Genomic DNA, 27111 nt, shown 5'->3' with positions numbered 1-27111 from the left:
GATTGTGTTGAATTGCATTTGGGAAATAAAGATAGACATGGCTTTAAAAAGTTAGTGGTAATATTTCATTCAGTACAGAAATTTGTAGGTGGCTTAATTTACCCTATACCAGGGGTAAGTGGTGCCAAGAGACCACTTTATTTGGACAAGCGATGTTTTCAAAACTGTAGTGTTTTCATGAATTCTAATTATTTTCAGCGATACATACCATCCTGAAATATATTTGAAGTTTTGGAATGGCCTAGTCGAAGTCCAGTCCTAATCCCATTTGAGATGTTGTGACAGGACTTGAAACGAGCAGTTCATGCTTGAAAACCCACAAATGTTACTGAGTTAAAGTAGTTCTGCATGCAAGAGTTGGCCAAAATTCCTCCAAAGCGAAGTGAGAGACTGATCAACAACTACAGTAAGAGTTGCAGTAAGGGTTGCAGTCATTTCAGCTAAAGGTGGCACAACCAGTTATTGAGTGTAAGGGGGCAATTACTTTTTCACACAGGGGAATTGGGTGTTGCATAACTTTGTTAATGAACTAAATTAAATAAGTATAAATTGTTTGATTTGTAAACTCAGGTTCCCTTTTATCTAATATTAGGTTTTGGTTAAAGATCTGATAACATTAATTATAAAAAGAATATGCAAAAATACAGAAAATCAGAAGGGGGCAAGTACCTTTTCATGGCACTGTATGTAGAGACCTTTGTCAGAAAGAACGTAAATGTAAAAAATCACTCAACTTACCCCACTCTCCCCTAAGTGGTACCACATGTGGGCCTGCCACAGGGTTTATAGAGATCCCTAAATCTCATTGGGGGAAGATGACAGGTTAACCCTGGACAGAGGGTCTGAGAGGGAGCTGGGCCCCAGAAGATACTGGAAGACGAGCTTAACATCAGAGTGCAGCGACCCCCTGGCCTCTACATCAAATCAAAGTTTATTTGTCACATGCTTCGTAAACAACAGGTGTCGACTACCAGTGAAATGCTTACTTACACAACAATGCAGAGAGAGAAAAAAAGAGATAGAATGGAAAAATAAAAACACAATAAATAAATACACAATGAGTAACGAGGACTTGGCTATATACACTGAGTGTACAAAACACCTGCTCTTTTCATGACATAGAATGACCAGGTGCATCCAGGTGAAAGCTATGATCCCTTATTAAGTCCACTTCAATCAGTGTAGATGAATGGAAGGAGACCGGTTAAAGGATTTTGAAGCCTTGAGAAAATTGAGTCATGGATTGTGTATATGTGTGTCATTCAGAGGGTGAATGGGCAAGACAAAAGATTTATGTCTTATAACGGGGTATGGTAGTAGGTGCCAAGTGCACCGGTTTGAGTGTGTCAAGAACTGCAACGCTGCTGGGTTTTTCACACTCCACAGTTTCCTGTGTGTGTCAAGAACGGTTCACCACCCAGGGCCTCCCTGGTGGCGCAGTGGTTAAGGGCGCTGTACTGCAGCGCCAGCTGTGCCACCAGAGACTCTGGGTTCGCGCCCAGGCTCTGTCGTAACTGGCCGTGACTGGGAGGTCCATGGGGCGACCCACAATTGGCCTAGCGTCGTCCGGGTTAGGGAGGGCTTGGCCGGTAGGGATATCCTTGTCTCATCGTGCACCAGCGACTCCTGTGGCAGGCCACGCACTAACCAAGGTTGCCAGGTGTACGGTGTTTCCTCCGACACATTGGTGCGGCTGTCTTCCGGGTTAAATGCTCGCTTTGTTAAGAAGCAGTGCGGCTTGGCTTGGTTGGGTTGTGTATTGTCTCTCCTGTGCCCGTACGGGAGTTGTAGCAATGGGACAAGATAGTAGCTATTAAAAAACAATTGGATACCACGAAATTGGGGAGAAAATGGGGTAAAATGTTAAAAAAAAAATATATATAAGAACGGTTCACCCAAAGACATCAAGCCAACTTGACACAACTGTGGGAAGTATTAGGGTCAACATGGGCCAGCCTCCCTGGGGAACGCTTTTGACACCTTGTAGAGTCCATGCCTTGATGAATTGAGGCTGTGTTGATGGAAAACACGACTGTGTTGGTGTGTGTGGACCATGATAATTCCTTAGTGATGTGGACAACGAGGAACTTGAAGCTCTCTATCTGCTCCACTATAGCCCCGATTATGTGGATGAGGGCGTGCTCGGCCTTCCATTTCCTGTGGTCCACGATCAGCTCCTTTGACTTGCTGACGTTCAGGGAGAGGTTGTTGTCCTGGCACCACACTACCAAGTCTCTGACCTCCTCCTTGTAGACTTACTAATCATTGGTGATCAGGCCTACCACCGTCACAATCGTCGGCAAACTTAATGATGGTGTTGCAGTTGTGCGCAGCCACTCAGTAATGACGGGAGTACAGGAGAGGACTAAGCACTCACCCCTGAGGGGAACCCATGTTGAGGGTCAGCGTGGCGGATGTGTTGTTGCCTACCCTCACCACCTGGAGGCTGACCATCAGGAAGTCCAGGATCCAGTTGCAGAGGGAGGTGTTTAATCACAGGATCTTTAGTTTAGTGATGAGCTTGGAGGTCACTATGGTGTTGAATGCTGAGCTGTAGTCAATGCACACTGTTCTCATGTAGGTGTTACTTTTGTCCAGGTGGGAAAGGGCAGTGTGGAGTGCAATAGAGATTCTGTGGATTTGTTGGGGCGGTATATGAATTGGAGTGGGTCCAGGGTGTCTGGGATGATGGTGTTGATGTGAGCCATGACCAGCCTTTCAAAGCATTTCATGGGTACAGATGTGAGTGCAACAGGGCGATAATCATTTACACAGGTTATCTTGGCATTCTTGGGAACAACGACTATGGTGGTCTGCTTGAAACATGTAGGTATTACAGACTGGGGCAGGGAGAGGTTGAAAATGTCAGTGAAGACACTTGCTAGCTGTTCAGAGCATGCGCTGAGTAAGTGTCCTGGTAATCCGTCTGGCCCTGTGGCCTTGTGAATGTTAATCTGTTTAAGGTCTTACTCACATCGGCTACGGAGATCGTGAACAGCTGGTGCTCTCATGCATGATTCAGTGTTGCTAGCCTCGAGGCAAGCATAGAAGGTATTTCAATTGTTTGGTAGGCTTTTGGTAGGCTTTGTAATCTGTAATAGTTTGCAAGCCCTGCCACATCCAACAACCGTCAGATCCTGTGGAGTAAGATTAGATCTTGGTCCTGTATTTACGCTTGCCTGTTTGAAGGTTTCTTCGGAGGGCACAGCGGGATATCTTATCTGGATTAGTGTCTCGCTCCTTGAAAGTCGGCAGCTCTAGCCTTTAGCTCAGTGCGGATGTTGTCTATAATCCATGGCTTCTGGCTGGGGTATGTACATACGGTCACTGTGGGGACGACATTATCGATGCACTTATTGATGAAGATGGTGACTGATGTGGTAAACTTCTCAATGCCATCGGATGAATCCCGGAACATATTCCAGTCTGTGCTAGCGAAACAGTCCTGTAGCTTAGCATTCGCTTCATCTGACCAGTTCCATATTGAGCACATCACTGGTAATTCCTATTGAAATGTTTGCTTGCAAGTAGGACTCAGGAGGATAGAGTTATGGTCAGATTTGCCAAATGGAGGTTGAGAGAGAGCTTTGTATGTGTCTATGTGTGTGAAGTAAAGGTGATCTAGAGTTTTTTGCCTCTAGTTGCACAGGTGACATGCTGGTAGAAATTAGGTTAAATGGATTTCAGTTTTCCTGCATTACAGTCACCGGCCACTGCGACCAGGTGACCCATGAGGCGGTGCACAATTGGCCCAGCTTCGTCCGGGTTAGGGAAGGGTTTGGACGGCTGGGATGTCCTTGTCCCATTGCGCTCTAGTGACTCCCAGTTGTACGGTGTTTCCTCCAACACATTGGTGTGGCTGGCTTCCGGATAAAGCGAGCAGTGTGTCAAGAAGTAGTGCGGCTTGGCAGGGTCATGTTTCAGAGGACACATGGTTCTCGTCTTTCTTTTCTCCCGAGTCCGTACGGGAGTTGCAGCGATGGGACAATTGTATATCATGAAATGAGATAGAAAAAAGGGGTAAAAAGTACCACAATTATTTTTTTTATTTTTATGAAGTCACCGGCCACTGGGAGCGCCACCTCTAGGTGAGCATTTTCTTGTTTACTTATGGCACTATACAGCTCGTTGAGTGTAGGCTTAGTGCCAGTATCGGTTTGTGGGAGTAAATAGACAGCTACAAAAAATATTGATGAAAACTCTCTTGGTAAATAGTATGGTCTACAGCTTATCATGAGGTATTCTAACTCAGGCGAGCAGAACCTCGTGACTTCCTTAATATTAGAGATTGCGCACCAGCTGTTGTTAACAAAGAGACACACACCCTTCCCCTGAGCTTACCTGACACCACTATTTTGTCCTGCTGATGTATAGAAAAACCAGCTAGATTTACATTTACCATGTTCTTGTTCAGCCATGACTTGGAGAAACATAGGATATTACAGTTCTTCAGATCACGTTGATAGGATAGTCTCGAACAGAGCTCATCAAGTTTATTCTCCAGAGATTTCACATTTGCCAATAGAACGGAGGGTACAGGAGGTTTATCCACTCTTCGATGTAGTCTCATCAGGTGTCCCACACGCCAGCCTCTATAGCACCGTCTCCTCCTGGTCCATGATAATCAATGTCTTTCGCCTCGTCCAAATCGAGGTTAATGATAGCTGTTCTGATGTCCAGAAGCTCTTTTCTGACCATAAGAAATGATGGTTGAAACATTATGTAAAAAATAAAAAAATAAATTACCATCATCGCAAAAATAAATACACAAAATAGCACAACTGGTCAGATGCCCGTGTGTTACGTTCCCCAGATTATGTGTTGTAGTTTGTGTATTTACATGTGTTTATTTCAGGAAATGGCTTCCTGAAATCCCTCAAGCAGCTGATTGGTCGACTCCAGGGCTAATTGGAGAGCTGACCCCGCCCCCTCGTCAAGACGCAGCTGTCTCCAATTACCCATTCCTTCTGACACTATATAAAAGCCAGTGTTCTGTTCAGGGGAGATCTCTTCTTTTTGGAGGTAGAGATTTTGCTGGAGGTAGGGATTGCTGAGATTGATTGTGATAGAGGTTGATTTTGTTGGAAAGTGGTATGTTCTGTGAGTTTGTTGCTCAGATAGAGCTTATTTGACATCCTTTTGTTTCTTAGTTTGTTTAAAATTGTTTAATATTCTGTTTCATTTGTTCCCAGGGGGGAAAGGGGAAGGCACCTAGGGAGTGCTTAGGCAAGAGGCCCGCGGGCATACATATACCCGTAGCATATTCGCTGTCTAGACACACTAGGTAAGACCTGGGCGGACCACCCCTTGTATTTTGGTTAGGGCACCAGGTGGTGCTAAATTAGGTAAGTAGTGGGTAGGCAGGTAAGATAGGAGAGGGGGGGGCTTTGAGATTTACTTTCTTTGCTTTGGTTCCATCCAGCCCCTTTTCCCCATATTACCGTGTAAAGGAATAAAGTCCTTGTAAACGGTAGCACATTCTGCCTGTTGTCATTCTTACTTGCACCTACAGTCCATACCTTTTTCGCTTCACGGAGAGTTTAGTTGTAGCAGGGTGTTGCGTTCCCTCTTCATAGAGGCGTGCGTAACATAATGGGGGCTCATCCGGGATTTGAACCCGGGACCTCTCGCAGGGGGGCTGGTGCACCATGTTATGTTACGCACGCCTCTATGAAGAGGGAACGCAACACCCTGCTACAACTAAACTCTCCGTGAAGCGAAAAAGGTATGGACTGTAGGTGCAAGTAAGAATGACAACAGGCAGAATGTGCTACCGTTTACAAGGACTTTTCCTTTACATGGTAATATGGGGAAAAGGGGCTGGACGGAACCAAAGCAAAGAAAGTAAATCTCAAAGCCCCACCCCTCTCCTATCTTACCTGCCTACCCACTACTTACCTAATTTAGCACCACCTGGTGCCCTAACCAAAATACAAGGGGTGGTCCGCCCAGGTCTTACCTAGTGTGTCTAGACAGCGAATATGCTACGGGTATATGTATGCCCGCGGGCCTCTTGCCTAAGCACTCCCTAGGTGCCTTCCCCTTCCCCCCTGGGAACAAATGAAACAGAATATTAAACAAACTAACAAAAAGATGTCAAATAAGCTCTATCTGAGCAACAAACTCACAGAACATACCACTTTCCAACAAAATCAACCTCTATCACAATCAATCTCAGCAATCCCTACCTCCAGCAAAATCTCTACCTCCAAAAAGAAGAGATCTCCCCCCTGAACAGAACACTGGCTTTTATATAGTGTCAGAAGGAATGGGTAATTGGAGACAGCTGCGTCTTGACGAGGGGGCGGGGTCAGCTCTCCAATTAGCCCTGGAGTCGACCAATCAGCTGCTTGAGGGATTTCAGGAAGCCATTTCCTGAAATAAACACATGTAAATACACAAACTACAACACATAATCTGGGGAACGTAACACCGTGAAACGTCTGCTATTCCCTCCAGCGCCATTCTCACATGAGGCTCTGGGGGAGATGGCCAGATATGGGAAGATGAACAGAGCAGTGCCCGTCACAGACAGGCACTTGAGAACTACTGTGACACCTTAAGCTCTCTGTGGAATGAAGGTTTGGCACTCATTGACCTCTTACCAAAAACAACTGAACATTCAATAAGATATGCAATAAATCTATGGTATATCAAATGTCTGACTGGGCCTTTCATGTGCTTCAAAGGAGATGAAGCATGTGGTAAATGTCCCAGGATCACTTTCCTTTCCTTGCTTTTGTTTCTCTCCTAAGAAAATTGATTTACTATTCATAGTATGTCCACCGGGGAGGGAGTCATTCAGAACATTGGAACAACTCTCCATAGACTCCTGTGAGAGAACCCAAGCTCAGCATATATATTTATGAATCATAATGTCAAAGTTAAATCCTGACCATTGATCACTATGGGTCAGATAGAGTTGCTTTCACAGAATGTCTCTGCTTGAATGCTGCTCAGCCTCCAGACTGGCCCTCTCACATTCAACCCCACGTTGTGACATCATTCCAGGCTGTGATTGCCTCCTGTAGCTGAGGGACGGGAACCATGTCCAGTTCACGCATGTCAAGAATACTTTAGTCAACCACTCCTACACCACTCTATTTAAAACCGGTGTAATCGGGCCATTTCATCCCTTCTCTTCAACTCTCTCTCTTGTCAGATCTTTGGGGAGACAGAGCCGGTGCGGATGACATCGGAGGGCTCAGACTGTCGATGTAAGTGCATCATGAGGCCACTGAGCAAGGATGCGTGCCAGCATCTGAGGAGCGGGAAAGCACGGGTGGAGGACTTCTACACGGTGGAGACCGTCAGCTCTGGATCGGACTGCAAGTGTTCCTGCACAGCCCCTCCCTCATCCCTCAACCCCTGCGAGAACGAGTGGAAGATGGAGAAGCTGAAGAAACAGGCCCCAGAGCTTCTCAAGGTGACGGGAGGTGCAGCAGTAACAGACACTAACTGTAACTTGGTGGCAAAATAACCTTATAACTGTAAATGTTAGTAGTAAAATCAGGTAATTGACTGTGTAAAGACAGTGACCAGAGACCCTGATTACATGTGTGTGGTTTGATCCTGAAGATACAGTATACGTAACCATGGGAGAAGCAGAAACAGGATTTTATGTGTAATTGTTCAAATGAAAGCTTCAAGGTGTCCCAGGTTGTTACACAGACAGTTCACTATGACATCACTGGATTGTCTGTCTGATATCCATCTGCTAATAACATCTCAGCACCTCTGAGGACCTTCATATCTGAAGCACACATTCCTTTTTCACTGGCAGTGAGAGGAGAGGAGGCACGCTCTGTAGCATATGAACAGAACAACCAGAACCAGATGTGTGATCTGACTGGATTTAGGCCTTCTGCACTCTTTTAAGTTCCTTACTACTGAATAGTGTCAGGTACATAGGAGTAAAAAAAAAAACAATACTGGAAGAGATGACGACCTGCACACTGTCAAAAACTGAGGCTTGAATGAAAAATAAACATGTTTATTAGAACATCACTGTGCCCCCCCCAAAAAAATGATAGTGCAAGAATTTGCATAATGGAAAGGTGAAAACAAAACACAAATGTTTCGGCCCCAGGCCGTCCTCAGTGCATTTAGACTTAGCCATAGATTAAGCCTGGTTGTTGTTTCGTGTTAATACTCTCCTCTGTGCTGTGGGTGTGCAGCTCCATTCCATGGTGGACCTACTGGAGGGGACGCTGTACAGTCTGGACCTCATGAAGGTTCACTCCTACATCAATAAGGTGGTCTCCCAGATGAACACACTAGAGGAGGTAAGCACAAAAAACAACGTCCTGGTATAGTGGAACAAGTGCCACAATAACTTGGACATAAAACAACAACCAGGGTACACTAGGTTTGCATGCCTTTCTACATACTGTGTTTGAGTGTATTGGGATCTTTCCAAGGGTTCTAAGCTGTTAAAGCTGTCTACGGTCCTTTATGGAGACAGAGCTGATTAAATGGTTTGTGATTGGATACTAGTAATCCCCCCTAAACTGCATGGCTACAGTAACCCTACAGTTATTCACTTCTCTAACAGGAAAAGATGTACTAGAATGGGGATAGAGATTTGTGTGACTGGCTCCGCCAGAGTACGAGTCACACAAAGTAACGTTTTTATAATCTATTTACAAAAGGGTTCCTTTCTGGTTAGAGTTATTTGCACATTTGTACAATGGACTGGTCTGACTCTTAGAACACGTCTGTTTCTCCAGACAATCAAGACCAACCTGACTCGGGACAATGAGTTTGTAAGGGACAGCATGGTCACTCTGACAAACCAGTTTAAGAGGTATGAAAACTACTCAAACATCATGATGAGCATCAAGAAGGAGATCTCCAGCCTGGGGCTGCAGCTACTGCAGAAAGACCAAACAGAGACCAAAGCTCAGGTAAGTGTGTCTCAAACAAACACACACACACACACACACACACACACACAAGCTTGCTCACAAATTACACATCAAACACACACAAACGTTCACATGCCCACACAGATGCACCGTAAATCACAGGCTTGAATGTTAATGTTTACAGGACACCAATGATGAGAAAACCAAAGAGACCGTAAAAAAACCTAACAAAAAGTCCCCTGCATCTAAGCCCCCTCCCAAGCCGCCCAAGGAAAAGGTTGTAAAACCCAAGAAAGAGAGCACCAAACCTGGGAAGCCCATCAAGCCTGACCCCACAGCCAAGGCCAAAGTGGCAGGGCACCAGCCGGGGGTAGTGAGGGGCATCACATACTACAAAGCAGCCAAGGTGGATGGGGACGGGCATGTCACAGGCAGTAAAGGTGAGAGAAAAGGGGCCGATACAGGGGGAGAGTTTGACCACTCTCTCTCCCAGCCCAGTGTGTATGGAGCCCCCTCACCCCTTAAGACAACATTAGAATGTGACTTCAGCTGAGTTAGCAGCGCTCAGCCAGCCTGTATGAGATCATTTATATGCTGTTCTAATGTGCTCAGACCTTATTGTGATTGCTATAAACTAAACCAATTCAAATGTAAGTTATACTCTTTTGGGGGGGGTCTTCATTACATAATGCATGATCTGCATTGCACAACACTGATCTGGAGTCCCATAGAGCGGCACACAATTGGCCCAGCGTCGTCCGGGTTAGGGGAGGGTTTGGCCGGGGTAGGCCGTCATTATAAAATGAGAATTTGTTCTTAACTGACATGCCTAGCTAAATTTCAAAAACGAATACAAAAATATTTCATGTTCCCAACGGAGACAGATATTGTACATTCTATTTCTGTATAGATCAAGCCATTTAGATTTGAGTGAAAGATAATATTCTCACACTGCTGTGATAAAAGAGTGTAAATCTTCCTGCTACATGTATACTCTTGGCAGCTCTGCTAGAGGAAGTAAAACAGTGAATCCTTCATCTTGTAGATCACCAGATCCTCAGGACAAGACTTATCCTGCTGTTGTTTTTTAACAAAGCAGGGCTTGGGCCATTGGAGGATCACATTGCTTGTGTGCATTCAGCGAGCAGGAAATCAATTTTTTGTATTGACATAATACATCGAGCTAAAGGAATGCTGTTTCAATAACATTGCCACATCCAGGACATGCCCCAGCTTCACGCCTAGCACACAATGTGTGGGAGAACCTCATCACTGTGCAGATGAAAGTTGACAAAACATTTCCTGACTCCTTCAAATCCTCTTTAAGTTTACAAAAAGAAAGAAGGACCAAGGCACTCTTCATATAATTAATAAAAATGTCTTTATTTGTATAGCATGTTCAATGGAACAAAGATTTTAAAAGTCCGAAGCGTTTCGGCTGCATGGCCTTCATCAGGGAGTACAAAGATATGATGATACAATGTCTTCTTTTAAACAAAGCATTTTCCAATCAACCCTGATTGAAGAGGGAGTGGTTACAGAATAGTTCATACTCAATACCAAACAAACCGAGACCACTCCCAGAACATTAGCTAAGATTCCCATTAATCTCTAGTTAGAGTTTTATCTAACATTAGTATGATAACGTCCCCAAAACTTTTTTTAATGTAATAAATACCTTTGGTTTGTTCTCCTTGTTCTGCACAACACCACAGAACATTCACAAAATGTTCTCATTAGTTTTCCAGGTAATTTAATAACACAATGTACAAGTAACGTTTTCCCAGCAAACCAAAATTGATTCTGTGAAAGTTCCCAGAACGTTGGTTAGGTTGTTGCTAGCCTCTGCCGAGTCCCCAACAACTGGATGTTCTGGTTTTCAGGGGAAATGGAAAGAGAGCCTTCCGCTTTTGGACATTAACAAGGCGACACACCATCTTAAAACCTTTTACTGCCGTGGGTTAAATCAGTGTCACACAGTGTTTCTTGGTAGTCTTCAACAAATCTACTTTGAAACAAAAGTATACACCTCACACACATGGTTGCGAAAAAAAAAAATATGCTCAGTTGTTGAAGTTAGGTTGCACAGGACATTCCCTTAATTTTACAAGAATATTCTTGTGATATTCACAAAAGGTCGCACAGAACATTCCCACAATGTTGCATAATGTTCCACAATTTCCAACTAAGTCTGTTTTTATGACGTTCATAGTATATTTGTTTTAGGTTTAACATAATATTCCATTGATGTTCACACAACATACAGTACCAGTCAAAAGTTTGGACACACCCACTCATTCAATGGTTTTTCTTTTATTGTAGAATAATAGTGAAGACATTGAGAGAATGTCAAGCGTGTGCAAAGTTGTATAGGCAAAGGGTGGCTACTTTGAAGAATCCCAAATATAAAATATATTTTGATTTGTTTAACACTTTTTTTGGTTACTACATGATTCCATGTGTTGATGTCTTCTATTATTCTACAATGTAGAAAATAGTAAAAAAATAAAGAAAAACCCTGGACTGAGTAGGTGTGTCCAGACTTTTGACTAGTACTCCACAGTTGACCTTGTCTTAGAGGTATTCAGAACATTTCTAGAACATGCTATATTTACGTTTTTCCTAATATTACCACTACATTCTCAGCATGCAAATGTGTAGCTGTTTAAAGCAGATTGGAATACATCCCAGGATGTTTCTCTACAGATTTAATGGCAATTTGCATTTGAGGACTGTAAATGTACACAGCATTTTAATTTAGAGCACATTGGAACAGCCTTCAGTCATACAGTACAAACACAACTATATCTTTACACTTCATACACTGAAAATATGCACATGTGGTGTTTGAACCACCAATGTTTGGTTCCCAAGTCAGGTTTTTTATCTTCTGCCACACCAGGGAAGCTCTCTTACGCCTTCTTTTTTCAGTGTGGCAGTATGGTCAATCAGGAATTCCATTCTTCCTTTTTAGCCTTCTTACACATAACTAACCCAGGGATATACCCGATAACTGAGTTATTCACCATCACCTCACCCATCCTCTTTATATACGGCATACTGCTGGGTCCATATTTACAAGGTATCCAAAACGATGAGTGCTCATCTAGGATCAGTTTTGCTTTTCAGATCATGAACAATAAGAGAGGGGGGATCATGTCAAGCGACTCAAAGTAGGAATTATATTGAGTGTGTCTTTTTAAAATTTGAACAGTCCATTTTTTGCACAATGTTTTATTTTTACAGTTAGTCTAAATTCTGCATTTCTGGCTAGATTAAAAAATCTGGATGAAATAAATACAGTGCCTTGCGAAAGTATTCGGCCCCCTTGAACTTTGCGACCTTTTGCCACATTTCAGGCTTCAAACATAAAGATATAAAACTGTATTTTTTTGTGAAGAATCAACAACAAGTGGGACACAATCATGAAGTGGAACGATCTTTATTGGATATTTCAAACTTTTTTAACAAATCAAAAACTGAAAAATTGGGCGTGCAAAATTATTCAGCCCCTTTACTTTCAGTGCAGCAAACTTTCTCCAGAAGTTCAGTGAGGATCTCTGAATGTTCCAATGTTGACCTAAATGACTAATGATGATAAATACAATCCACCTGTGTGTAATCAAGTCTCTGTATAAATGCACCTGCACTGTGATAGTCTCAGAGGTCCGTTAAAAGCGCAGAGAGCATCATGAAGAACAAGGAACACACCAGGCAGGTCCGAGATACTGTTGTGAAGAAGTTTAAAGCCGGATTTGGATACAAAAAGATTTCCCAAGCTTTAAACATCCCAAGGAGCACTGTGCAAGCAATAATATTGAAATGGAAGGAGTATCAGACCACTGCAAATCTACCAAGACCTGGCCGTCCCTCTAAACTTTCAGCTCATACAAGGAGAAGACTGATCAGAGATGCAGCCAAGAGGCCCATGATCACTCTGGATGAACTGCAGAGATCTACAGCTGAGGTGGGAGACTCTGTCCATAGGACAACAATCAGTCGTATATTGCACAAATCTGGCCTTTATGGAAGAGTGGCAAGAAGAAAGCCATTTCTTAAAGATATCCATAAAAAGTGTCATTTAAAGTTTGCCACAAGCCACCTGGGAGACACACCAAACATGTGGAAGAAGGTGCTCTGGTCAGATGAAACCAAAATTGAACTTTTTGGCAACAATGCAAAACGTTATGTTTGGCGTAAAAGCAACACAGCCCATCACCCTGAACACACCATCCCCACTGTCAAACATGGTGGTGGCAGCATCATGGTTTGGGCCTGCTTTTCTTCAGCAGGGACAGGGAAGATGGTTCAAATTGATGGGAAGATGGATGGAGCCAAATACAGGACCATTCTGGAAGAAAACCTGATGGAGTCTGCAAAAGACCTGAGACTTGGACAGAGTTTTGTCTTCCAACAAGACAATGATCCAAAACATAAAGCAAAATCTACAATGGAATGGTTCAAAAATAAACATATCCAGGTGTTAGAATGGCCAAGTCAAAGTCCAGACCTGAATCCAATCGAGAATCTGTGGAAAGAACTGAAAACTGCTGTTCACAAATGCTCTCCATCCAACCTCTGAGCTCGAGCTGTTTTGCAAGGAGGAATGGGAAAAAATTTCAGTCTCTCGATGTGTTAAACTGATAGAGACATACCCCAAGCGACTTACAGCTGTAATCGCAGCAAAAGGTGGCGCTACAAAATATTAACTTAAGGGGGCTGAATAAATTTGCACGCACAATTTTTCAGTTTTTGATTTGTTAAAAAAGTTTGAAATATCCAATAAATGTCGTTCCACTTCATGATTGTGTCCCACTTGTTGTTGATTCTTCACAAAAAAATACAGTTTTATATATTTATGTTTGAAGCCTGAAATGTGGCAAAAGGTCGCAAAGTTCAAGGGGGCCGAATACTTTCGCAAGGCACTGTACATCCTCTCTTTTAGTAGAGTGTATCTGAGCCTCAATTTCACCGTTTTCTTCAAAAGAAACATGGGTAAAGAATATGTGGGATTGAATCTGCAATCCTAAAATCAGCAACCAGATCATTAACCCTCTGTGCCACCAGGAGATAACTGTGGCCTTTCAGGGTTTTTTCACTCTAATATGGTCAATCAGGAAACAGAACAAAATGTTTGAGTTATTCAAATATTCCCATCCTCTTCATATGCTGTGTACTTGTAACGCTGTAACGCGATTTCAGTCTTGGAGGAGTGTTTTCTGACTGATTCTGCATTTGGTTAATGATGTTTGTCCTGCATGAGACACTGTAGACACGGAAGCCTATTTCACTTACTCAATATCCCCAGGATGAATCTAAGATAACTCAAGAAATCTGTCATAAATTTTTTTAAATTGCAGATTATGTTTTAGTTGCGCAATTTTACATCTACAGTGCAGTCGGAACGTACTCAGACCACTTCACTTTTTCCACATTTTGTTACCTTACAACCTTATTCTAAAATTGATTAAATAATTTCCCACCCTCATCAATCTACACACAATACCCCATAATGATAAAGCGAAAACAGGTTTTTAGACATTTTGGCAAATGTATTTACAAAAAAAACTGAAATACCTTATTTACATAAGTATTCAGACCCTTTGCTCTGAGACTCAAAATGGAGCTCGAGTGCATTCTATTTCCATTGACTATCTTGATGTTACTTCAACTTGATTGGAGTCCACCTGTGGTAAATTCAATTGATTGTACAAGATTTGGAAGGGCATACACCTGTCTATATAAGGTCCCAGATTTGACAGTGCATGTCAGAATAAAAACCAAGCCACGAGGTCAAAGGAATTTTCCGAAGACCTCTGAGACATTATTGTGCCGAGGCACAGATCTGGCGAAGGGTACCAACAAAAATTGTGCAGCATTGAAGGGCCCCAAAAACATAGTGGCCTCAATCATTCTTAAATATAAGAAGTTTGAAACCACCAAGACTCTTCCTTGAGTTGGCTGCCCGGCCAAACTGAGCAATCGGGGGAGAAGGGCCTTGGACAATTTCAGTGAAAAACATAAGAGGGCAATAGTACTTGTGCAAAGTTTCAGAATGATAACTTCCAAAATGAGTGTGCTACATGACATTTATCATGAAGTGACCCAGGTGTCCCACACAAGTAGCCCAAATGTACCCAAGTGGCCAAATTGGTGAAGTTATACATTTTGAATGGAATAACTATATACAAAATACCAAAATGGTATTCTAACACACGCCCCCAAAAAATGGAGAAAAAACATGAAGAAAAAAAATATATACATTTATAAAATAACACTTTCAATATTTGGAAGACCCTGAGTCCTCTACACAATATTATGCTGCTGATGCCAGGTGCCATAGCACATCCATGCCTGCAGAAATACATTTGGGCAGATGAACACCACTTGTGGCAGGAGCTGGATGAACCAGCTTCAGTGGGGGATGGACACCTTGGCACTGGGGGCTCCCATTCGGAGTCAGTGTCACTGTGAAAGAATATGTTCAGTTAGAATAGTTTCACATATGAGCCCTGTATCAACAGGTATAATAAACAGATATATGTAGAGTACATGGAACATAAGGTTGAATATATTATTGTAGACCTGCTAGATCTACTGTCTCATTTATATTATGACATTTCAGCTAGATCTACTGTCTCTATTATATTACAACAGACCAGCTGTATCTACTGTCTCCATTTCACTTTGGCCATTGTTGTGGGCCTGCCCTCCCCTCAACAGCCTCAAATAGGCTATTTCATTTCACAAATAATATTTTATATTGTTCATTTCAAACAACGGCATTAGCATGAGAAGAACTTACCAGTACAAAACGATGTCCTCTCCGTTCAAAAAATATTCCGCCATTGGGGAATCGCTAAATGAATCGTCCTCGATCAATTTCTTCTAAAATTGTGTTTACATCTGTATATCTAGACTTAGATTTAGCTTTCCCTGACTTAGTCGCCATACTGATTGATATATAAACAGCTGAATATGCGCTTTACCAAAACAACGCTGTGCGCAACATGCGTTGCTCCTTCCGGTATGAAACTTCAATGGCGAATGACCCTCTTTACGCCGGAGTTTACAACATGGGTTGGTCTTCCAACACATAAACATTACATATTGCCGTTTACCTCAGCTCATTGGCTATCTACCCAGCTAGATTTCAAGACGATCAGTGGTCATTGGTTTAAAATACAGTCAATCAACGAAACAGCGGGCAAATCATTGGTGCACAATGATGTCATTACTTAATGTCTTCAAATCGGTTTCTTTCAGTCAATACGTCACGCGAAATGACCCATCAGGTTTGGTTGTGTTACAAACAAACCAGTTGATTGCAATGAAACCAAACATGACTGGAAAAGTCACGTTCAGTGTGTGTATTTACCTCGAGTGTGTCGTCGAAAATGGAATGAGACGGAATTCACGACACAAGCGGTTCACAAAATGTTTCGTGTTAGGCTATAAAAATGGATTTTTATCAAACAATAGAACATTCATTGTGTAACAATGAGCATTGGGATTGCAAACAGAGGAAGATCGTCAAAGGTAAACAATTTATTTTATTGCCGTTTGTGATTTTGTTACGCCTGTGCTGGTTGAAATAGTTGTTTTTTATGGGGCTCTATCCTCAGATAATCGCATTGTATTATTTTGTAGTAAATCCTTTTTTAAATCTAACAACGCAGTTGGATTAGCAAGATTCTAGGCTTTCGAAATATGTGAGACACTTGTATTTTCATGAATGTTTAATATGACTATTTATGTAGCGATCACCGTATGTTGTCGAATTTCATCTCGCTACCGGGTTCCGTGCGCAGAGGATAAGAGAAAACTGACTTTATGACCAAAATTATCCTATTTACGCTTTGTATTCAATTGTATCACTAGAATAACTGTTTCAGACTTGAATTGATGCAACATAGAAAATAATCTGAGGGATTTGTTGTTTTTTAAAGGCAGTCGCTCTTTAACCTTTCTAGGGCAGGCGTTCCGCTAGCGGAACCCCTCGACAACATTCCTCCTGAAAAAGCAGCGCGCGAAATTCAAAACTATTTTTTCGATATATGTAACTTTCACACATTAACAAGTCCAAAACAGCAAATGAAAGATACACTTCTTTCAAAAAGGCTTTACAGAGAATGCACAACATATGAATGTGTTAGGTTAATTAATCACTAACCTTTGATGATCTTCATCAGATGACACTCATAGGACATCATGTTACACAATACATGTATGTTTTGTTCGATAATGTGCATATTTATATCCAAAAATCTCAGTTTTCATGTTGCATTATGTGCAGTGATGTTTTGATTCAGAAACATCTGGGGATTTTGATAAAAGATACAAGTGTTATTCACATAATTAAAGATAGACTTCTCATTAACTTCTTGGATATAGGGGGCGCTCTTTTAATTTATGGATAAAAAAATATTCCCATTTTAAACAAGATATTTTGTCACGAAAAGATGCTCGACTATGCATATAATTGACAGCTTTGGAAAGAAAACACTCTGACGTTTCCAAAACTGCAAAGATATTGTCTGTGAGTGCCACAGAACTAATGCTACAGGCGAAACCAAGATGAAACTTCAAACAGGAAGTGAGACAGATTTTTGAGGCGCTGTGTTCCAATGTCTCCTTATATGGCTGTGAATGCGCCAGGAACGAGCCTACACTTTCTGTCGTTTCCCCAAGGTGTCTGCAGCATTGTGACGTACTTGTAGGCATATCATTGGAAGATTGACCATAAGAGACTACATTTACCAGGTGTCCGCCTGGTGTCCTCCGTCGAAATTGGTGCGTAATCTCCAGCTGCATGTATTTTCCCATGTGATTCAGAGGAGAAACAAAACTGCCACGAATGACTTATCATCGAATAGTAATGTGAAAAACACCTTGAGGATTGATTCTAAACAACGTTTGCCATGTTTCTGTCGATATTATGGAGTTAATTTGGAAAAAAGTTTGGCGTTTTGATGACTGAATTTTCGGGGGTTTTTCTCAGCCAAACGTGATGAGCAAAACGGAGCGATTTCTCCTACACAAATAATCTTTTTGGAAAAACTGAACATTTGCTATCTAAATGAGAGTCTCCTCATTGAAAACATCCGAAGTTCTTCAAAGGTAAATTATTTTATTTGAATGCTTTTCTTGTTTTTGTGAAAATGTTGCCTGCTGAATGCTAGGCTTAATGCTATGCTAGCTATCAATACTCTTACACAAATGCTTGTTTTGCTATGGTTGAAAAGCATATTTTGAAAATCTGAGATGACAGTGTTGTTAACAAAAGGCTAAGCTTGAGAGCCAATATATTTATTTCATTTCATTTGCGATTTTCATGAATAGTTAACGTTGCGTTATGCTAATGAGCTTGAGGCTATACTTAAGATCCCGGATACGGGATTGCCCGTCGCAACAGGTTAATGCAACCTCTGTGTCAGGTTTCAAAAAAACTTTACGGAAAAAGCATAATCTGAGAGACAGCCCAATCCAGCCAAAGAAATATCCGCCATGTTGGAGTCAACAGAAGTTAGAAATAACATTATAAATATTCACTTACCTTTGATGATCTTCATCAGAAGGCACTCCCAGGAATCCCAGTTCTACAATAAATGACTGATTTGTTCCATAAAGTCCATAATTTATGTCCAAATAGCCACTTGTTGTTAGAGTGTTCAGCCCAGTAATCCATCTTCATGAGGCGCGAGCACTACGTCCAGACAAAAAGTCGAAAAGTTCCATTACAGGTCGTAGAAACATGTCAAACGATGTATGGAATCAATTTTTAGGATTTTTTAAACATAAATCATCAATAAGGTTCCAACCGGAGAATTCCATTGTCTGTAGAAAAGCACTGGAACGAGAGCTAACTCTGTCGGGACCGCGCATCACGAGCCTGAGACACTCTGCCAGACCCTTGACTGATTCAGCTCTCATTCCCCTCTCCTTTGTAGCAGAAGCCTGAAACAAGTTTCTAAAGACGGTTGACATCTAGTGGAAGTCTTAGGAAGTGCAACTTGACCCCATAGACACTGTATTTGGTAGGCCAAGCTTTGAAAATCTACAAACCTCAGATTTCCCATTTCCTGTTTGGATTTTTTCTCAGGTTTTCGCCTGCTATATGAGTTCTGTTATACTCACAGACATCATTCATACAGTTTTGGAAACTTCGGAGTGTTTTCTATCCAATACTAGTAATAATATGTATATATTAGCATCTGGGACAGAGTAGGAGGCAATTCACTCTGGGCACGCTATTCAATCCAAAAGTGAAAATGCTGCCCCCTATCCCAAACAGGTTTTAAGAAGCTAGACATTTGCATGCTGAGAATGTTGTGGTAATATCAGGTCAAAACATTGTATGAATGTCATCACACTTTTGTGTTTTGGGAACCTATCTCTTGTAATGTACCCACATTATTCCCACAACCTAATTAAATGTTCTGGGAACCTATAAAGAACTCAGAAATGATTTTTTGTTAACATTCTTGCAACATCAAAGGTTTTGTGCACCCAGATAGAAACATTATCTGAATGTCAGCCTAACTGGACAGTTTAAGTGTTTTCAGAATCTCTTGTCATATGCCCACAATGTTCCTACAACCTAAAGAAACATTCTGGGACCATTTAAAGAACAGATTAAATGTGTTCTAAGAACGTTCTAGTAACATCAGGCGAATGTTTTATACAAACATTTTATAATCATCAGCACGTCTGGACATTTTTTTGTGTCATGAGAACATTTGCTACAACCTAACGAATGTTCTGGGAACCAATTTTGGTTTGCTGGGTAACTCTAGTTGAATGGATAGGTATGCTAGGTTTGCTCAAGGTTCAGATGCACATATGCTGTTAGATCATGTGTTCTGCCATGCCTAGCCGTTTAGCCATACTTTGGTGAGTCCAGCCACTTTTGTCAATCCAGTGAAGCGAATCAGCTTACTTTCCATAATCTCTCCCAAAGAACAGGAGGGCCTTTTTTTTCAAAGGTGAATTGCATCTATTAGATAAAAGACAATGTGGCTTTTCTTTCACCACAACAATACCTGTGATTTTGACTCGAGAGACCCACAGCACATTATCTTATCTATGCCTGCCTCCTGATTCCTAAGGCTTTCCCTGACTCTCTATCTTGCTGTTAAGCCTCTAACAGATACATGTGGTCAGGTAGTGTGCACGGCTGGCACTATGAGGTTCAGAGAGCGAGTGTTGTGCAGATGCGCTGCTTATGTAGCAGGGAGAGGCGTTTTATCTCACATGTGTCTAGCAGCACAGGAAGTGAGAGTAGGCTAGGGTAGAACAGGATAGGACAGGATAGGATTAACTTTAATGTTCCAATGGGAAAATTGTCTTAGACACAGTACTGCTGTATACAAAATAAACACTGTACATTACACACTCAACATAATACATACATTGCACTTTACTCTTAGCATGATACACTTCTCATATAGCCACATACATAATACTTTGCCTATTCCCTTATTCTGTCAGTGGTGTACTAACACACTTTACATATTGCTGTTCAGGTATTTGATGGACATGGGAATGAAGGAGTGCTTCTAGCTGTTCAGCTTACACATGAGGACCCTATAGCGTCTACTTGAGGGTAGGAGCGGATATTCAGAGTATAGTACATGGGAGGGATCTGAAATCATTTTCTCTGTTTGTCTGTTCAGAAATAGTGTTGCCTCACACCCATGACCTTCATGGCAGTTTGTATCAGGCGGGAAATTTGGGATTTCAGTTAGACTGATACATTTCCAGTAATATGAGTAACAGAGGCGAGCAGACTCAGCCTGGCCCTCTCCTCCTGGTACTGTCCTCTGTTCTGCTATTCTCTCTCCATGGCCAAGGATAAGAAAATGTCATGTGAGGACTGTGGAATTCTGAATCCAAACAGGCAGAGGCAGAGGTTAGCGGGACCGACTTGGTTACAGAGGAGGGGACAGAGAAAGTGAGAGGAAGCTGGCATGCTCTGTGTGCTGCATAACTAATGCATTCCCCTTTGATGTGGCCCCCGGGAAATCTCTGGTACTGTACAGTGTCTGTCTCTCTGACAGAGGTCTCAAAAGCAGCTCATACAGGGCCTGTGGCTCTGAGGCTCTATTTTAGTCAGTTAATTCTAATGAAATCTTGTGAAGACAAGGCCCCTCCAGAGTTTGATTTTGAGTAACTAAATTCCAGGGCCTGCTTTCCAATACTTCATCCCTCTATCCTCAGACAACTCTGCCAAGACTCAAACCGTCCAACACGTCAAAGAGACACACTCGGAGGACGGAGGCGCTGAAATCATCTTGGAAACCATAAAGGGAACCACAGCTGACTCGACAACCACCACAGAAACTGCTGTCACTACCACGACAACAATGGCAGCAACAACAACAACAGCCAGTACCACAATGCCATCTACTACCACCACCACCACCACCAGTGCAGCAGCAGTAGAGAGGCTAGACAGACCAGCTCCCACCATCATGCTCTTCCTGGACAACTCGGACAACAACAGCCGGCCAATCCTACACAGAGCAGGTAGCCTGACCAACACAATACCCTACTGTACACTACACTACACCCTATATCAACTGAATGTGCTCATTTACAGCAATACTGACAGTCAATGCTGTGACTCTGTTCAGTTCAGTAACAGATAAGCATGTAACGTTTAGCTGCCAGAATATGTGTGACTGTGAAATTGGATGATTGGAAACTCATGTAGGCCATTATTTATCCAGTTTTACTGGTAGTTTTTGTGTTGACTGTTTTGAGCTGTACTTGGCAGGGAAGATCCTAGACTGTGAGGGGACCCTGGCGTCTATCGAGCTACCAGAGAAGCAGCACAGCTATGGGAGGAATGAGGGAGCATGGATGAAGGATCCTCTGGCAAAGGACTCCAAGATCTACGTCACTAACTATTACTATGGCAACAACCTGGTGGAGTTCCGAAACCTGGACAACTTCAAGCAAGGTGGGCATGGCATAGAGAGATACATATTATAGACCAGGGTTCCCCAACTAGCAGCCTTGGTATTTATTTGAATTGTTGGACATAAGACTGTAAAAACACCAGCAAATCAGCAACAAGTGATTTTAATTATGGAAATCTGGTCCAAAGTATTCTCATGCAAAATAGAGAGATACAGTTGAAGTCAGAAGTTTACATACACCTTAGCCAAATACATTTAAACTCAGTTTTTCACAATTCCTGATATTTAATCCTAGTAAAAAATCATCCCTGTCTTAGGTCAGATAGGATCACCACTTTATTTTAAGAATGTTTAATGTCAGAATAATAGTAGAGAGAATGATTTATTTCAGCCTTTATTTCCTTCATTACGTTCCCAGTGGGTCAGATGTTTACACACACTCAATTCGTATTTGGTAGCATTGCCTTTAAATTGTTTAACTTGGGTCAAGTGTTTCGGGTAGCCTTCCACAGCTTCCCACAATAAGTCGGGTGAAATTTGGCCCATTCCTCCTGACAGAGCTTGTGTAACCGAGACAGGTTTGAAAGTCCTCCTTGCTCACACTTTTTCAGTTCTGCCCACACATTGTCTATAGGATTGAGGTCAGGGCTTTGTGATGGCCACTCCAATACCTTGACTTTGTTGTCCTTAAGCCATTTTGCCTTTAGCTTTAAGCTTTAACTTCCTGACTGATGCTCCCTCCCCTCAGACTGACCATCAGATGCAGGCCATCAGTCCAGTAAAATAATATTCATATAATTATGCCTCACAAGTAATACAACAAATGACCTATTACCAGTGTTATCATATCCCTAACATTTTTTAAATATCATTTTAAAATGGTCTGAGAAGAACAACATTGGCATGACAATTCAAGCGTAGCCAATATGCAGTGATAATGTATTGGGCCTATAGCCTACTGCACAAACCTAATTGCAACAGAACTGTTTTTAATTGGTTAGTGTTGCATAGACTTACGTTTTTTAAGTCCTTTTTTGTCTGAGTGGTAGATCTCGGCATGCATTTTGACTCAAAGTGATCTTGACGCAGCTTGAGACTCAAACTCCAGGTTTTAGTTGTCATACTGTGCTTTTCATTCCACACACAAAGTTCCTAAAACAGCTGGGTGGGAAAAATCCACCCCTTCTTGCTCTAGTAATTGGAGAGAGAAATAAGATTACTCCTCTTAACTGACTGGGTAAAATTATCTTTCTCACAGGACTGGCCTGGTTGATTTAGAGGTGTTAGGACAATGTTTTTTGAAACTCACTAACATCTTGATAAGCGTACAGAGATTTTGCTCTGATATCCAGAAGGGTGGTGAGTTCACAGCAGCGTGCGGATGGCTAGGTTTCTCTGTGAGTGGCTGTGATCTCTGCTTAGGCAGGGCTGGCCTCTCATTTGAACTGGCCATAGCTGAGGGATTAGAGGCATGGGCTGGCCTCGGGGGGCAAAAGTGCTGTGCTATGGGGTTGTTTTTGTCCTTCGCTGCAGCTTCATTCATTATCTAAATCACACTTCCTGAGGTGGAAATGTAAGAGAGCAGATGTGACCAGATATGAGTGTAACCCTAATAACAGAACATCTGTTTGGACAGCAGGGAGTAGGATAATAAAACAGAAACTAGTCCGTCTCTCATGTGAAACAATTGTATAAACTGTTATGGAACTATTAAAATGTTTGTGTGTGGGACACCTGTGAAACCCAGAATGACTTGATTTATTCTCAATTTTACATGATGTTGGCATAATGTCTGGGGGGGGGCAACATGGTATGTAGTTAGCGCTCGCTAAACATGTATATATTTGGTCCTGTTAGGTCGTTGGAGCAACCTCTTCAAACTGCCTTACAACTGGATCGGCACAGGCCATGTGGTGTACAACGGAGCATTTTACTACAACAGAGCTTTCACCAAAAACATAATTAAGTACGACCTAAGGATGCGTTACGTGGCCGCCTGGACCCTCCTGCATGACGTGGTTTACGAGGACACCACCCCTTGGAAGTGGAGAGGCCACTCGGACATTGACTTTGCCGTGGACGAGAGTGGACTGTGGGTGATCTACCCTGCCACGGACTATGACTACTCTCAGCAGGAGGTGATCGTCATCAGTAAGCTGGACCCTGGGGATCTGTCCATGAAGAAGGAGACAACTTGGAGGACGGGCCTGAAGAGGAACTCCTACGGGAACTGCTTCATCATCTGTGGGGTGCTGTACGCTGTGGACGTCTACAACCAGAAGGAAGGGGAGGTGAACTATGCCTACGACACCCACACCAACTCAGAGGCTATTCCTCGTCTGCCCTTTACCAACGAATACGCCTACACCACCCAGATCGACTACAATCCCAAGGAGAAGGTCCTGTACGCCTGGGACAATGGACACCAGATCACATATAACATACACTTTGTTGACCAATGAGCACAGGGGTTTTGCGCTCAGGTAAAGTATAGGCCATCAGCACTATGACAAGTTCACTATCCCCATAGAGATAAGAGAGATGCTCAGTAATAGATGCGGTAAAGAGGTCAATGGAACGGGGAATAGGAGAAGGATGCCGGATTGGGGCACATTCAAATCTGATCTAATGAAGTGGATATTCATCAAGCCCATTATCATTGATGTATTGTAAGAGGCCTACAATGTGGTTACTAAAGTCCAATTTTGATATATTTGGCTGTTTTTGCTGCATAACATTTAGAAGTAGTCCCTGTTCAGGTTTAGAAGAAGTAACTGCTAAATGGTAACTCCCATTCGTATAAGCTGGTAGCGTAGCTAGCACTGAGAAATCTGTGGTGATAGTCAATGTTGTTTTTAACTGTAATGCAGTTCATTGGTGATTATGACATGAACATGTGTTGGGGTTGACATCCATACAGCATTATACTCTGATTTTCACCTCAAAATATTGTGAAATACACATATAAACAATAGCCTAAATGTAGGTTAATTTTAATGGGGGGCAGTGAGGAGATTCGGATCTTTCCCCCCGAGCATTTCCATGGCATTTTCATTGTATTGGTCAAATTCCATTGACCTCTTTACCGGATCTATGGACAGTCCAGCAGCGCCCATATTAGATTCAACAGCCAACATTCCTCTTTCAATGCATACTAACCAATACACTTGACAGCATACCATGCGTCCCGTACTCAACAAGGTTCCTGGTCAATGTGGACTCTATATTGGGATGCTATTGTAAATCACGAACGGCTCATATATTCCACCCATTTGATTTTTATGGCCCATCAAACTCTTATCCTGTCACCTAGCACTATGATCATCTGTAATTGTCATTTCAGGCCTATTGACGATGTTTGTTTTTAAACTTGTATAAATGTTGCTGCATACTGTAGTGTTAACTGTTAAAATTGTTTCTTTCAGTGAGGACGAGGGATGCTTTGAGTATAGAGTACCAGTCAAAAGTGTTGAGTTTTTATTTATTTTTACTTTTTTCTACGTTGTAGAATAATAGTCAAGACATCGAAACTATGAAATAACACATATGGAATCATGTAGTAACCAAAAAAGTGTGAAACAAATCTAAATATATTTTGTATTTGAGATTCTTCAACGTAGCCACGCATTGCCTTGACAGCTTTGCACACTCTTGGCATTCTCTCAACCAGCTTCATGAGGTAGTCACCTGGAATGCATTTCAATTATTATTCTTTTTTTTAACCTTTATTTAACTTAAGAACAAATTCTTATTTTCAATGACGGCCTAGGAACAGTGAAATAACTGCCTTGTTCAGGGACAAAGGACAGATTTTTACCGTGTCAGCTCGGGGATTCGATATTGCAACCTGCCGGTTACTAGTCCAACGCTCAAACCACTAGGCTACCTCCCAGTGTGCCTTGTTAAAAGTTCATTTGTGGAATTTCTTTCCTTCTTAATGCATTTGAGCCAATCAGTTGTGATAAGGTAGGGGTGGTATACAGAAGATAGCCTTATTTGGTAAAAGACCAAGTCCATATTATGGCAAGAACAGCTCAAATAAGCAAAGAGAATTGACAGTCCATCATTACTTTAAGACATGAAGGTCAGTCAACCCAGAAAATGTCAAGAAATTTGAAAGTTTCTTCAAGTGCAGTCATAAAAACCATCAAACGTTATGATGAAACTGACTCTCATGAGGACCGCCACAGGAACGGAAGACCCAGTTACCTCTGCTGCAGAGGATAAGTTCATTAGAGTTAACTGCACCTCAGATTGCAGCCCAAAAAAATGCTTCACAGCGTTCAAGTAATAGTCACATCTCAATATCAACTGTTCAGAGGAGACTGCATGAATCAGGCCTTCATGGTTGAAATGCTGGGAAAAAAACTACTAAAGGACACCAATAAGAAGAAGAGACTTACCTGGTCCAAGAAACACTAGCAAAGGTCATTAGACCGGTGGAAATCTGTCCTTTGGTCTGATGAGTCCAAATTTGAGATTTTTGGTTCCAACCGCCGTGTCTTTGTGAGACGCAGAGTAGGTGAGCTGATGATCTGCGCATCTGTGGTTCCCACTGTGAAGCATGGAGGAGGAAGTGTGATGGTGTGGGGTGCTTTGCTGGTGACACTGTCAGTGATTTATTTAGAATTCAAGGCACACTTAACCAGTATGGCTACCACAGCATTCTGCAGCAATACGCCATCCCATCTGGTTTGCGCTTAGTGGGAGTATCATTTGTTTTTCAACAGGACAATGACCCAACATACCTCCAGGATGTGTAACCACCCGACCTCAACCCAATTGAGATGGTTTAGGATGAGTTGGACCGCAGACTGAAGGAAAAGCAGCCAGCAAGTGCTCAGCATATGTGGGAACTCCTTCAAGACTGTTGGAAAAAGCATTCCAGGTGAGGCTGGTTGAGAGAATGCCAAGAGTGTGCAAAGCTTTCATCAAGGCAAAGGATGGCTACTGAAGAGTTTGAAGAGTTCCCACATGTTTAACACTTTTTTACTTACTACATATGTGTTATTTCATAGTTTTGAAGTTTTCACAATTATTCTACAATGTATAAAATAGTAAGAATAAAGTAAAACCCTTGAATTAGTAGGTGTGTTCAAACTTTTGGCTGGTACTGTATATGAACTCACAAAAACAATATACACGAGTTTCTAAACTGAAGATTTTGTATTCACTTGTAATTTTCCAGAAATGTATACTTCATATCTCCATTGTTGTTGCTTTGCATACATTTTGTATAAAGTTATATGTTAATTTTTTGTTTGAATGAAAACTATACGGTTGTTGCTGCTAGTAACATTTACACGGTCACTACATCTGTC

At 42.0% G+C, this 27111-nt stretch overlaps 1 protein-coding gene across 1 annotated transcript in view; it reads left to right on the top strand.

The window, feature by feature from the left end:
• The window catches only part of LOC112264100 (olfactomedin-like protein 2A), a 32664-nt gene extending 7324 nt beyond the window's left edge, over nucleotides 1–25340 (top strand). The window contains exons 2-8 of the mRNA XM_042294878.1: nucleotides 7163–7426; nucleotides 8178–8285; nucleotides 8730–8906; nucleotides 9052–9307; nucleotides 21087–21395; nucleotides 21646–21831; nucleotides 23648–25340. Coding sequence (XP_042150812.1) covers nucleotides 7163–7426; nucleotides 8178–8285; nucleotides 8730–8906; nucleotides 9052–9307; nucleotides 21087–21395; nucleotides 21646–21831; nucleotides 23648–24252 — 1905 coding nt within the window. The 3' untranslated portion in view covers nucleotides 24253–25340. The remainder of the gene's footprint in view (nucleotides 1–7162; nucleotides 7427–8177; nucleotides 8286–8729; nucleotides 8907–9051; nucleotides 9308–21086; nucleotides 21396–21645; nucleotides 21832–23647) is intronic.
• The last annotated feature ends 1771 nt before the right edge of the window (nucleotides 25341–27111 follow it).

The sequence above is a fragment of the Oncorhynchus tshawytscha genome, linkage group LG12 (assembly GCF_018296145.1).
Source record: "Oncorhynchus tshawytscha isolate Ot180627B linkage group LG12, Otsh_v2.0, whole genome shotgun sequence".
Lineage (NCBI taxonomy): Eukaryota > Metazoa > Chordata > Actinopteri > Salmoniformes > Salmonidae > Oncorhynchus > Oncorhynchus tshawytscha.
This window is presented reverse-complemented; position numbering and strand designations above follow the sequence as displayed.